The 15,458-nt window shown below is 36.7% G+C and overlaps 2 protein-coding genes across 2 annotated transcripts in view; one reads left to right on the top strand and one right to left on the bottom strand.

Moving 5' to 3' along the window:
• Positions 1-15,458, top strand: part of LOC309481339 (tubulin alpha chain) — a 267,267-nt gene that overhangs the window by 211,072 nt on the left and 40,737 nt on the right. The gene's annotated exons all lie outside the window — the stretch shown is intronic.
• gdap1l1 (ganglioside induced differentiation associated protein 1-like 1) lies at positions 788-14,642 on the bottom strand. The gene is made up of 6 exons (XM_082144578.1): positions 14,399-14,642; positions 9,900-10,092; positions 5,123-5,296; positions 3,061-3,155; positions 2,870-2,984; positions 788-1,679 (listed from the first exon to the last, which is right to left on the bottom strand). The coding sequence occupies exons 1-6, from the start codon at positions 14,576-14,578 to the stop codon at positions 1,336-1,338; spliced, it is 1,101 nt and encodes a 366-aa protein (XP_082000704.1). The 5' UTR covers positions 14,579-14,642; the 3' UTR covers positions 788-1,335.

Below are 15,458 nucleotides of genomic sequence, written 5' to 3' on the forward strand. Positions count from 1 at the left end.
ATACAGAGATCGATTTGTGGCTTTTAAAGGACAAGTTCGGTATTTTACACTTAAAGCCCTGTTTACAGATCGTATCTGATGAAATAGAACGGTTAAGATTAAAATTTGGACACATGCTGCTGTCCCGAGAATTTTAGGTTTATTTCGCTTTTGTGGACCTATTTTGCCAAACGCGTCACACCCGTGATTCTTCCGTTGAGAGCTTGAATAATAGACACTCCAGCCCAGTTGGTGGCGATAATGCACCTTTGCCAATTGCAAGCAAACCACGGGCATTTCATTGAATACACAGAAGAAGCAGAAGAAGAAGCGGCGGAGTAATACCGTAAAGGTGCTGCGGTCTCACAGCACGTCCTATTAAGTCAATGGAGTTGGACAAAAACTACGATAAAACCTGTTGGAATGCATCTTTTTCAGCGATTTTTGATGGAACATATCAGTGAACACCCCCTGACCACTCGGTGAGTTTCACGTCTTTGTAAACGAAAGTTTAATGTGTTTTTAGGACGGAATCTTCCAGTGCACATAGACAACCATTGTGGGGGTGGGGGAGCGAAATAAACCTAAAATTCTCGGGACAGCAGCATGTGTCCAAATTTTAATCTTAACCGTTCTATTTCATCAGATACGATCTGTAAACAGGGCTTTAAGTGTAAAATACCGAACTTGTCCTTTAAGTTTTTGATTTTTAAAAACGATTAATAAATTTTTTTTTTTTTTTATTCTCAGCCGTAGTGTTTGGCCCTGTCCCAAATCGAACCCTATGCCCTCGCGATCTTCCAATGCCGCTTTGACCATCTAGTTGAAGTCTGCTGCGGAGCTTGAGGGGGCATATCGGCCGAAAAGACGACGCTTTGAGAGCGCCCTTCTGAAACCTAAAATTACAAATGGGACACCCTACGGTCTTGTGGACTTAACAGAGACAAGACCGCAAGTGCATATGAAGTGTGCCATTTGGGACAGGGACTTTCTCAGAAATTGCTTACTGCACCTTTAACAAACATTATTTGGGGATTTAAGTTTATAATACACTTTGGCGGTTGTGCTATACCTTATAATCGAATACAGGTGTCCTAAATGTCAGAATGTGTAGTGTTCTGACATTGAAATCATAAAAACAAAAATGAAGGCATCAATTACCAGAGAAGGTGCTGTTAAGAAGAATTCCTAGTCTTGGAATGTTCTCATTATATATTTATTTAAGTATTCACCCTAGTAAGTAATAGTGTTGACCTCTGTATATTGTCTTGATTTTCCTGCTCTCGTAAAACAGTTACCGAAAAGTTCAACCATCGCACAGATACACAGACACAAAACACTACAAGAGCACATTCACTACATGTATTTCTTTTTTAAAAACCAATAGGCAAAATAGCCCATCCCCCCGAGAGAGCCCATTAAGAAGGACGCCCCAAAGAAGGACGGCGGCTTCTTTTTTACCATTCGGAATGCATTGGGTAGAACTGCCGAGAGCAGGGTCGTGTGGATGTCCCCCAACACCTTGCGGAAAGCGTAGCGCTTCTGAACCCGCTCAAAAAACGACTGCAGGTTCGGCCGGCTCCCGTCCTCCCAGTATTTCCTTGAGAGTCCCAAGAACTTGAGCCTGTGCAATGTGGCTCCAAGATAAATATCAGCTAGTGTAAAAGTAGGTCCACAAAGCCATAATTCACATTTTTGACCTGTGTAGACAGGAAAGACAACTTGTAGATCATAAAACAGCAGTTCTCAAAGCTAATATTTCTAATGTAAACGAACACAGAATGACAAATGTGAATTCTTGTGATTTACATGAGATAAACAGGAATAACATGACAAAATGCACCAAGAAAAATCAATAAAGATCATGTTTAAAAATACTTATTTTTTAATAATAAAATCCAATAAAATAACATTGTTTTAATTAAAGTAACCTTTGGATATATTTTAATTAAATTTGTATTAATGTTCTTTTGTCTTAAAGGTATAGCAGAGGATGTTTTACTTCCTGGTGGGTAGTCTAAACTATTGGTCCTCCTAATTGTCAATCATTCTAGTGAATCAATCAAACTTTTCAAAAAGTGGAGAGGGCGGGTCTTATCTAAAATTTGGAAAGATCCTCCGCTATACCTTTAATAAAATAAAATACAAAATACTTTTAAACATGATCTTAATGGTTAAAATATTAACATAAGGTTATTAAATAAGGTGATTTTATTTTATTATGGTTATATATATATTTTTTTTATAATGCTGTTTTTTAAAGGGATATTTCACCGCTGGAAAGATGAATGTGTATTTAAATTGGGTCATTTATGTAGTAGAAATGTGAAATTATTTTAGAAGTTGGTGCCTTCTAGACTGAGAAAAGCCAGAAAATGTATTTTTGGCTCATGTGGATGAAAGACAACAACTCCCAGAATGCACTTGTTTCGCTGGCCTACGAGGCCACTACCAAGCCACGCCTACCGGTTACAGAGGGCAGTATTGGAAGAAATGATACAACTAGGCTACTAGTTGACTCGAAACTGAAAAGACGACGTTTTATCGTGAGATCCCACCCCCTTTGGGCGGGTTGAAAACATGCGGAACGAGCTCCTCCTACTCGCTGTAGTCTCTCGCCTCTGGCCAAAAAAGCATCCGATGACACAAAATGACGATTTTTGCGTCATCAGAGTTTTTTTTCCAGACACGTAATACATAAATCTCTCGTCTCAGGCAGACATGAGGGAGGGAAGCACGGTAATTCGAAAATACTACTGGGTTTCAACTGATACAAAGCTTAATGCTAATCAGTGAAGTATCCCTTTAAAATAAAATACATTTTATTAATTTTTTTTTATTTTAAATGTATTTTATTTGTTGAAATTAAGAGAGAGAAAAAAAAACATACCTTGATATTCCAGTTTTCTTTTCTCCAGCTCTGCCTCTACTTGGTCTAGCACCATTGCCAACTCTCCAAGAATTTTTTTCAGGTAGTTCACATTGTCGTGGTCTAAGATCTTAGCCTACCAAATGTAAGTATTTAAGATCATGTCAAGCTATTATTTCATTTTAGGTATGCATGTAAAACTGCTAGCTTACCATGAGCTTTTTCTGCTTGGAGAGGTATGGCTCTGTCAGTTGGGGTTCCTCATGGTCCAACTTCATCAGTTCAGATGCTGCATTGGCCAAATGTCCTGAGAGAAATCAGAGCAGAATGTCTATGTCAGTAAGAGAGCTTTCATCTGGTTACATATTTACATCATAAAATCCCCAGAAATCGGTAAAGTTCCCCAGGTATTGTAGCCTTAGGAATTCTTTCGTGATGAGTTATGTTAATACTGTAACTGTCGTGTGGCACACTGTGAACTGGCACTATTCTCTGCAAAGTTTTAATGTTCCTGACAAGCGATTAAGGGATTTAATAAGACTTTACACATAAAATCAAAGCAGTGACTGTGATAAACAACACCTATCAAATGGACTCCTTCCAAGTTGTAAACCATAAAAGAGATTTATTTGCAATTATGCTGGGTTTCCATAACAATTTATTATGCTGCAGTAGATTGGCTGGACCAAGTCTTTGGCTTGATTTACATTACACTGGCACATTACGTAATAGGTGAGCACTGCGGGTTTACACTGGATTTAATATCGATGAACTCAGGGCAACAGAGCATTAGAGCATTTTAGTGAGAAGATGTCACTTTACAGTCAACATTTGAGACAGCAATTTGCTTCAAAATGTGAAATCTGAGAAATAAAAGGATTCCCAAACTAAGCAGGTTTTGCAAAGAAACAGAATTGGCTTTCTACACACTTAAAAATAAATATTCCAAAAAGGGGTTTGGTTAATCATTTATTTCAATGGTCCACTTTAGACATTCTGCAAACTATAAATAACTTTGCAACTACATGTCAACTAACTCTCATTAGAGTATAAGCAGACTGTAGTAGACTGTTAGGTTAAGTGTTAGGGTTAGGGTTAGTAGAATAAATTAATATGTACTTGCAAAGTTACTTATAGTCTGTAGTAAGTGCACGTCTCAGAAACTGACTGTTTCTAAAGCAACCTGAGCTTCTAGTGGCAGCTGCAGTGATGCAATGACTTTACCAATTGCCGATTGGCTCCTTTATTTAGAAGGCGGGTCTTATTCCACCATACTTTCTCCCATTCATTGTAAATGAGTGCACCATTTTTGTAAATCTAAAGTCTTTGGTAGAATGTCTAAAGTGGACCATCGAGAAAAAGTGTTATGAGGGGTTTTCACGGCGATGCCACAGAACAACCATTTTGGGTTCCCAAAGAACCTTTCAGTGAACAGTTCTTAAAAGAACCATTTTTTGTAAGTGTGCAGAACATTTTATTTAGGGATGTGCCCGAAGCTGAAAACTGTGTTCGTAAAAGGAAAGGAGGCATTCTACGGAGCCCCTAAAGGGACATGGTGATGGAAAAAAATACGAGATGGGAGGAAAAAATATATTTCAGTGCTTTTGTGTTCTCTCAGGATTATACAGTTGGGTAATTTTATTGAATATAATTTGTGGGCATCAGGGAGCCACTATCAATATGCAAGGTTTTGAAATCGCTTTTGAATGAACGTTCGCTGTTTACTCACGCATACTCTGTGTGTAGGGAGCGTCAGTACTGACCACACATTTTACAAGATCAGATATTTCTCAATCCCGCTCAGGATCTGCTGCACATTAAATCCTCTGACAGCGTCCTGTCAGTCCTCTCTCCTTACTATCTTCACGGGATAAGTGACATCTGATGTACTGTAATGTAACTGACTACTGTAGCAAGCCTAACCATGTCCTTTTAGGGGCTCCGTAGAGTGCGTTTTACTCATTGTTCGTGCCTTTCCGAATTCACAATTAGGCTTAGAGCACATCCCTACTTTTAATCATCTAAAATCTAAAGATTTTAATCAAAATATTTTAAATCTAATTAGATAATTCCAAAGAACTGTTTCCCCCTACGAAGAACCTTTTATCCAATGGAAAGGATCGATGGATGTTAAAGGTCCTTTATGGAACCATAAATGTCAATATGCCATTTATTTTTAAGAGTATACATATTTCACAAAATTAAAAGACATTCTTTGCAATTTTGTACAGTATCTCTAGAATTAATGGTGCACTAAATTGTAGCATCACTTACTACGTATTTCAGCGGTGGCGTACTTTGGGATCATGGAGTCAATTGTGAGTTCAGGATGCAGGATGCATCCATGTGTGTAAGCATCCATGGGCAGTCCATCCAGCAGCTCACGGTACTGCTGTACCCTTTCATACATCGGAGTGCCTTCATCCGGAATCAGCTGGGCTACTGTGTCTGAAAGAACAAAGAACACACACACAAAGTATTTTAATATACATTAATATACCCACGACTATTCTGATCTGGCCATATATCCAGGCCGGAGAGGTGTGAATGTGTGAAGGGTTAGACAAAACATGAATGAATGAAATTCTGAGGCACATATGAGCAAAAATATCAGATTTGGGCCACTTTTGCCTGCAGTGAAGAAAATAGAGATAACAGACCGGATGGATGCTTAGAAGATGTGAATAAACATCAGTTAGCATTTTAGAGTCTTCTCTAAATAAAATCACATGGCATGGTCTTAAAAAATATTTACTAAAACACAGAGTTTTAGAAATATCATATTCAAATGTGAAATAGAACATGATAAGACGTAAGGCTTTAGGTGCATTTAGTTTCTTAACAGCAACAAGGTCAATTTAGTTGTCTTAGGTCAATTTAGTGAAATTTGATGGACTGTCATCTATTTTAGTTTGGATATGCCATTTAAAAAAAAAAAAAAATTCACTTTGGTAGCACTTAGCTTAGCCTAGTTCATTCATTTGGACCCAAACAGAGATGAAGCTAGAAGCGACCAAACACCTCCACGTTTTCCCTCTTTAAATACAGTTACACGAGTAGTTACACGACCAAGTATGGTGACACAAAATAAAACATGGCACTTTTCTAAGTGGGTAAAAAGGGTAACTATAATGTATGGCGGAATAGCACTTGAAGTTGGGAGCACTTCGACTCTGCGCAGTAAAAAGTCACGTTGATTCTAATGACAGAAGTGAGAGGGAGAGGATTTTTCAGGAGTGACTTTTTACTGCGCAGAGTCGAAGTGCTCCCAACTTCAAGTGCTATTCCGCCATACATTATAGTTATCCTTTTTACCCGCTTAGAAAAGCGCCATGTTTTATTTTGTGTCACCATACTTGGTCGTGTAACTACTCGTGTAACTGTATTTAAAGAGGGAAAACGTGGAGGTGTTTGGTCGCTTCTAGCTTCATCTCGGTTTGGTTCCTAATGAATGAACTAGGCTAAGCTAAGTGCTATCAAAGTGTCGCCGCGCACCTGAGCGATTGAGTGCACGCACTGAGACGAGAGAGGTATGTATCTTAGTCAAGGAAATAACATAGTTTAATATGAAAAAACGGTGGAGTGTTCCTTTAACAGGTGCACTTTTCCAAATTGGTCAATGATTCACCTCTCATACAAAAACAAACATATATATAAAGTAAAAATCAAAGTTCTTGCCTCTTTTGGTAGATACCTTTTTTTTGCAAGCCACTGATATTAAAGGTGGTATCAGTGATTTCAGGACCAAAAATATTTTAAGTTTTTTTCCTAACGATCCGCTAGCTGCCCGCCCCATAAGCATGCCGTCAAAAAAACGCGTCTCTGTAGGCAGCCTAGGCTCTGAGATCTGCACACAAAAACAAATGGTTTCACCAAACACTCAAAACAAAAACAAATAGTGTTCCAACCAATCACCGACAGGGGGAGGGTGTTGTGAGGTTTTGTGCTCGTGCACGGCTGCACGCGAAGTCAGAGCTGAAGAAGAAGCTGGCTCAAAACCTCACAACACCCTCCCCCTGTCGGTGATTGGTTGGAACACTATTTGTTTTTTTTTTGAGTGTTTGGTGAAACCATTTGTTTTTGTGTGCAGATCTCAGAGCCTAGGCTGCCTACGGAGACGCGTTTTTTTGACGGCATGCTTATGGGGCGGGCAGCTAGCGATCCTAGGAAAATCCTAGGATCCTAGGATGTTAGGAAAAAAATATATATATATTTTTGGGCCTGAAATCACTGATACCACCTTTAAGATGAATGAAAAATGTTAACAGAAAGCTTTTTTAGATATTATAGACATCTTTGTCTCTTGGGTGACCAATCTCTAGACTGAAGAAGTCAGTCAGTTAGAGAATAAAAACAAAGGGGTATCCCATTTTACACTGCTCTGCACCTTCAGCATGCTGACCTGCAGCTCTCCAAGCTCACTGTGGAAGATTAATTCATCCGATAAAAACAATATCAAAAAATATCTTTCTGTTTCTCTAGCACACAAACAGCTGAAATATGCCATATCACCAAGACAAACAACAAGAAAATCTGCATTGTCACTAAGGGGCCGACACCATTTTAAAATAAAACCGGAAAACTTTTAATGCATTTTGGCTGTTCATTTGGGGCTTGTGATGGATTTTAATTAATCAACTTTAATTAATCAACTAACATTTGTTTTTCTTGCAGGATCAACATTCATATGCTTTTAATGTTTCCAAACTCTTTGGGGAAAACTAGTGACTTTGAGTGTGTGTGTATAAATAATAATTAGGGAAGTGAAACTAGACAGATTACTAGTTCTCAAAACCTTGTGATAAGTACTCACAAAATCAGAGTTTGCTTGTGCCAGTGACAGAGGAAAAAGGTTGGGGCTTTTGAACCAATTGAACCAAACATATTGAAGGTGACATATAGTCTTATTTGTTTTCTCGATTCTATAAAAACTGTTGTATCCGTATTTTCTGTGGGATTCTCAATGGAATTTGTCTGAGATCCTCCGGCCTTGCTTCTTGGGAGATTTTCTCTGAGAACTGCTCGAGAAACTCTCCCGGCCGTGATTAAAGCATTTAAAGGACAATTGCTAGAGTTTGTCTCTGTCATTTATGCTGCGCAGCAAGAAAACTAGTTAGTAAGGGAAACAAGGTGACTTATTGAGTGGGGACGTCGATTTGTAGACGAGACCCAGAAAGTTAGGTTTAGGGAAAAATCTACCACAGGCTTCATTTGGGACCTGAAAACACACACTTATGAAAACAAGTTTCAAAGTGCAATTTTTGAAAACAATATCGTTATCGTCTCCGTGTAAACTACAAAAACGCAAATTTGTGAAAACGGTGACGTCATGCGCATGCGTATTACGCGTTCATTCTATAGGTGCGTAGTGTTTCTTTACAAAGTGACATCGCCAACTACTGGCATGGCATGAATAATACAGCGGTTAAACTAATTAACACCATCCACAACAAAAGAAAAAGAGAATCATACTGTAAATATGTCAAGCAGGTTTTTACATGTCATGCAAAATGGTTTATTTAGTGTCTGCAATGCACTAAATATTAAACTTTTGCATCTACTTTAGCCTGAAACATTTAACATATAGACTCAATTTGAATTTCGTTTTTTAAACAATTTTCTTTTTTTATAAGTTTCAAAATATATTTTTGGTCAAAGATCAAAATGTGCAAATGTTAGTCAAATAGTCAGTGTTCAAAATGAAAATCAAGTTTCATGTAACAGATTTATGACTACAATTATATTGGTAATACATTTGTGTTGAAAACACTCCCACACTCGAACTGTGAAGACATTCAAAATGACACATAGTCATGCAACTGTGTGAGAGAAAATGTAGTGCACTACATTTGATAGTGATTTAGTGCTTGCATTGCTTAGGCATATCTTTAACTTTCTACACACATATGGCAACAAGAAGAAGAGTGCATATTTGACTAACACTTAGGATGGGCTCTGCTTTTAACAGCAATTTTCAAGGAATAAATGATAATGAATACAATTTGAGATTGTAGAATTTCCAAAAATATACAAAAATATACAAATATATACACAAATTTAGTTAGAGAAGAAATGTATACTGCCTGTAAAAAATCCTACCTGTAATATTATTATAGCTTTATTTATGTACAAATTTTTTTTGATTTTTTTTTTACTATTTTGTTTAAAAAATAAAAAAAATAAAATAAAAATGCATACCATAGAGCAGGGGTGTCCAATCCTGCTCCTGAAGAGCCACTGTCCTGCAGAGTTCAGCTCCAATCCCAATTAAACACACCTGAACCAGCTAATCAAGCTCTTACTAACTAGGGCTGTGTCTGAAATCGCCCTCTCTAACCTTAAATAGAGCACTATTTAAGGGTACAGCCATTTGTAGTGGTGTCCGAAACTATAGTGGACATTATCGAGTGCACTCATTCAATCCCACAACGCACTGCAGTAACGAGTGTCCAACAGATGTACGCTCAACCGCAAGAGAATACCCATAATGCACTGTCAGAGTCGCGCGCTAAATGAATTCCCACGTCTCGCCAGAAGATGGCGCCCACAGATGAATCATACATTTTCCAAACCACTGGTCCAATGTGGCTATGGCGTAATATCATACAGGTATACATTCCTTTTTAATTGATTATTATTTTATTTTTTTATTAAAGTTTATCCATGCTAGTTTCCACAACAGAGTTTAAGATGAATCTTATCATTACTACTGGAGCTGCATCAGTTTTAATCATTATTAAACACAACTATACAAAACCGTAGGCACTCGGTGTCCGAATTCGCTCACTCGTTTTCATTCACTCCATCAAGTGGACTTCAGTGGACTAATGTAGGAAATGGTGAATGAGGGTAAATGCAATTTTGTACACAACCTGGGCATACTAGAAACTTCCAGGCAGGTGTGTTGAGGCAAGTTGGAGCTAAACAATGTATAGGACAGTGTCAGTGGCCCTCCAAGAGCAGAATTGGACACCCCTGCCATAGAGCGTTAGATACAGTAACAAGCAAGGTATCTTTCTGCAGTCATGAGTAAGTGGTTTGTCAGCCATACCTCCGACAAAGTTGGTCTCTATATAATCAATGATTTGGTTGTAGTCACTGACGATAGTGTCTCCGTGGATGAAAACTGGCACTTCCTCCCCTAGGTTGAGCCTCATGAACCAAGGCTCCTTGTGCTCAGTGAGAGGCATACTGACATCCCGTTCTTCACACAGCAACCCTTTCTCATTGATCACCAGACGCACCTGCCAGAAAACACACACACATGACATCATCATGACATCATGCTGCCTCAAGACGGAGAGTTTTAGAATTTTGAAAAATAAAATGTTGTCATTAAAACTAGAAAATTCATTGTTTTGCAGTTCAGCTTTACATTTTCAGTGGTATTCTTTGCTGATAATATAATCTGAAATGAAGACAACTGTATTAAATAAAAGCATTTGGTCCCACTTCATGTCGGTTACGTACAACGCAAACCAGTTGAGAGATTTTTCACTGTATGTTTTATTGTTTTTCAATGTTGTATCTATTTGACAATCATTAAAAACAAGTTTGGAAGGCATTCAGGTTTTAATTAAATGTCTGGCTGGCAGCTGTAAGAAATTAGATTAATAAAACATCAGATTGCTTTTATCACTGTGTAATTCTAAATTTGTTGTTGTTGTTGTTATTATTTGGCTCTAAACATTGATATCTTACTTTTTACTCACTATGCAAGTTTTAAACTCCCTGTTTGTATAAAAAAGTGACTCTCTACACTGGAAAAAAGTTTCAAAGGCCTTCTAGAACCCTCGATTTTAAAGAACCAGATATGCCAAAAAGGTTTTAAAACAAGGATAAATGTCTTAAACGATTGCATAATATTTTCATGTTAATTTTTCAAGTGATGAAGTATGTTTACAAGCTGCTAAATTCATAACATTGAATTCAAATGAAAAATTAATTCAAACTAAATCCATAAAATGTTCCTATGATGGGAACCCCTAAAAGGTTCGTTATATAAAGCGCCTGACAGAATCCTTTAAGATTCTATATAGAACCTTTTCTTTTAAGCGTTAAAGGTCTACTGCAGTAACTATAGCAACTATGCATACAGAAACTATATTAATAAAACATAACATGGGAATATGGGAAAAAAAGCCTTGCTGTCTGTTCAGAGATTTTGTATCCTGAGTCCTGACATTCTGACATTAAGCTAAACAACACAATATGATTCAGATAGTTATTTAAAGAGAACACATAGGCTACTTGCTTAGTATACAATAGGCATCCGGCTTCTTCTGGTTAGAAGTAGCATTAAAGATACGATCCTGTCTCATTCTACAAAATCAGATTAATCGATCGAGAAAAAACAAGGAACGCTGACGGATGAGTGAAAAGCATCAATCAGAAGCTTGAGCAATGCCAGGTTGGTTTCAGCTTTGACTGTGCTGAGGCCTGGGAAGTGTTGAAAAGCCAATAGACACATCTGATAAAGCACTTCACAACAACTGTGCGATGTCTGGATTTGAACAGACACAAAATAATCAACTGGGAAAGGCTCAGCCAGAATTAGCCTACAGCTTGCCATCTTGCTAGTTCTCACGCCACACGTATTCTCACAGAGTGAAAAATACATGCGACAATGGGTTACCTTCGATATGAAAGTCTCAGCATTAAAACTTTGTACATTTTATTATGAATTTCAAACAATAAATACCGTTTTGGCACTCTTAATGTCGCTGTAGAGCCTCAGTTCATGCGAAGCGGTGAACCGATCTTCACTGATATCTACCTCAATACTATATAGTTACAGTAAAAAATAAACATGAATTAACATCAGAGGGTATGTTGAAAGAACCAGTACAACTTACTGAAATGTATCGTGTCTCATGTAGTCGCTCAATCAGTTTGTCAACCACCATGGATAAAACATTCATTGACCATAAACTGTAGCCTAGTTAGCGAGAAAAATATACACTTAATTTACACATATTCATTATATTTTTACTCAAATACCATTACAATGTATTATCATAATGTTATTATTATAAAAAGAGCCTTATATGCAATTGTCTACAAATCAGTTATTAACCTTTAATAATAATGTACCAGCTGACAGGCTTCCCTGTGTAGGGGAATTAAAAAAATTTTCCTTGAGGAAAATGTATATGTACTATATCCATGTATATCCAAATGAATATTGAATCGACATTGAAATAGAATCGCAAGCTCATGATTTGAATCACTCACTCCAAGCTGAACTCAAAAGTTAGCAGCCCCGGCTTAACCTTTCACAGCTTCATCAAGAAGATACATCGATTCAATGCCATTCATCACAAAACAAACTCACAACAAGCCAGCGATATTGGAAGGTCAGCAGCACCAATCTATTTTCAGAGATGACAGGGCTGTTTTGATGCTCATCTCCAGTAAATGTTCTCCAATTAATATTTCTATAAAAAGGGAGTCAAAAAGTAATTGGTATCAAGAGAAAAACACTCAGTGGTGTGAAGCTTTCCCATGTTTAACTGTATTTCTCAGTCTGCTGGTAAGTAAATAGGAGATGGATTTTGGCAGGTCATTGATTTTTTGCTCAGCTTTCCATGCGAGTCTGTAACTACTGTAATCAGCAAAATGAATCACTTCGCGATCTGAGCCTCACCAGTGTTTTGGTCAATTTAATATTGTTGTCAGGTGTCAGGTTTAGCTTAGGTAACACGTGACATTCATTCAAATCATGCAAACAGCAACAGCAGACTGACTGTGGAGAGAGGCATCTCTTGAGCAACAAATAATAAGCCTCACACCTGGTGTGTTATTCCACCAAATATGGGGCCTTTTCCATTTTTCCAGTGATTCTTTTAAATGAAAATCTTATTAGAATAAACAATTTATCAGACAAAGAATGTCTTTCAGTCTTAAGATATTGCATAGTGGCATCTCATGCTACGTTTAACATTTAATATATGTTGGAATTTGCAATGCCTTTAAAAAAGGGTTGACGGTCACGTTTAGCCATTTAGCCTCATAGCCTCAAGGTCATGACACTACAAGGTGTTTACTAGAAAGACAAAAGACAGTTTAACGCTTATACATACATATAGGCCTATATATGTTTCTAGTTCATATATATATATATGTATATATACAGTGTACACACGCACACACACAGTTTGATTTGAAAACATTCTATCATATTTCATATCCATATAATAGTGTGTTGTTGTGTAAATGTGTGAAATTAATATTGTATTTATTTATATTTATATACACATGAATGTATTTATTTCTAAATTATGTATTTATTTATATTTAAAATATGCACAAATGTATAGAATACATATAAATATATATAGGCTAAACATTTAAAGCAATAATATATATGCGCAATTTGATTTGAAAAAATACTATATCATTTTGAATTAGATTGTGCATATATATAAATATATATACACCTGTGTGTGTATGTGTATGAATATATATGAAGAGTTCAGATGCAAAAGCCTCTAAGTGCCATCTGAAATTTTCTTCTAGAATGATCATTTTTATCAAGCTTGTATATTTAAGTTCAATAATTTCACTGAAATGGCAATGCAAATTACCTATTAATTGTCATTTAAGTGAAATTACTTAACTTAAATATACAAGCTTTATAAAAATGAGCATTCTAGAAGAAAATTTCATATGGCACTTAGAGGCTTTTGCATCTGAACTCTTCGTATATATATACAGTATATACATACATATATATATATATATATATATATATATATATATATATATATATACATACATGTATATATATATATAATAGTGTGTGTTTGTGTAAATGTCTCATATTTATTACATATATATTTGTCATATACTGTATATTTATTACATTAAAATGTGCATATATATATATGCATTTCAAAACATTTCAAAAATAAATTAAATAATTATAATATATAATACAGCAGGGAGAAGATGAAAACACTGGCCAAAGACAATTAAGAATTAGATAAATGTACTCTTTTTTTGTTTGTTGCTGATATGTTAATAAAAATGCCTATAACAACCCATTAAAAGTTGGTGCCAGTTTTAATTGTGAAAGTCATTGTATACACGTTCGTGAAGGACACATTTGACCCTGACTGAAATGTGCACGAAGCAATTGACAGCAGAATACTAAATCACCGTTTGTTTTTCACAAAGCTCCCTCATTTTAATGAATAATTTAGAGTTCCATCATCCTCCAGAGCAAAGCAACACGCAACTCTTCAACAATAGCTTTGTGCCCGTTATATACAGTTAAATCCGCTATTTATTTGCCCATAAATCAATCTGTAGACACTATGCATAAAACTGATCGATGATATTGGGATGCGGTTTACTTAGAGCCAGTCAAGTCAAAATGTTCCATCTTCTGCTGAGGTTTCGTAATGTCTTCACACAGGACGGAACAGACAGGTAGGCCAATAAAACACGCGTCCACCCAGAGAAAGCGCAATATTATCTGTCTGGCGATACTGGTCCCACTGCATAGTATAGGTTCACCCACCATTTTCATGCTGTGTTTTTCCTTACCTTTTGAGAGCTGAAGGACTGAGTCCAGTGATACAGAACGAGCCGGTCTTTGTTGTATGGCTTGTGTTCTATCGTGGGCTCTTGACTCTCCTCTCCGTCTGTGATTTTACCATCTTCGTCCATGGCTGATATGGGCCACCAGCTACAGTTGGTGGGAGTAACATTGTTGGAAGACGCCATGACAGAGGATTCTGTGCGTGTGAGAGAGGAGCAGAGAGAGAGAGGGAGAGGGAGAGGGAGAGAGAGAGAGAGAGAGAGAGGGAGAGAGAGAGAGAGAGAGGGAGGACGAGCGCCTGGAGGTTTCAGCACCACGAACAGGGGTATCATCCACACCATCGGCAGCCGCACTTTCGACCTGCTCATTTATTCTGCTTGTCCGCGATAAATGTGACATGCAAAATAAGCATTTCAGAGATCTAGTTCAAAATGCACAATTGTCATATTTGTTTTCATGTTGGTTATTTTCCCTTACAGCTTATTATTATATACACATTATTACAATAATACACAATAATGTGTATAATAATAATATTATTATTATACACATTATTATTAGCCTATTATATTTAAAAAAGTCACGAGTCACGACACAGTCATGAGGGTGTGCAGGGGTCTTCTCTGGGATGTAATTGCATATTGGTTACACAACACTGATTTGAACAACATTGAAATATTTTTAAAAATTAAAAATATATATATTTACAGGTTTTTTTTTTTTTGTCTTTATTACAATGTGATCCCTGAATGGTGAACCGTCTAAACATTATTTTACTTTAGCTAATAACAAATAATGAAAAAAATGAAACATGCCCATCATAGAAGAGGTGTGTTCAAGTAACTTTCTGTATGAATGGCATTTTAATGTGTTTTTATTAAATTTATTTTTTTATAACTACTAGCCTAATAATAGGATACAATGCATGTTTTTAAAAATGCTAAATAAACTGCCTGTGAAATATTGGTCTCAAACGATGTGGTGTGTTCTGTTAAATAAAGATTGAGACCCTTTTGGAGTGTACAACAGCTAAAGTGCATGGCGCCACCAGCAAGACAATACAAT

Source organism: Leuciscus leuciscus (assembly GCF_965113295.1).
Source record: "Leuciscus leuciscus genome assembly, chromosome: 18".
Classification (NCBI taxonomy): Eukaryota; Metazoa; Chordata; class Actinopteri; order Cypriniformes; family Leuciscidae; genus Leuciscus; species Leuciscus leuciscus.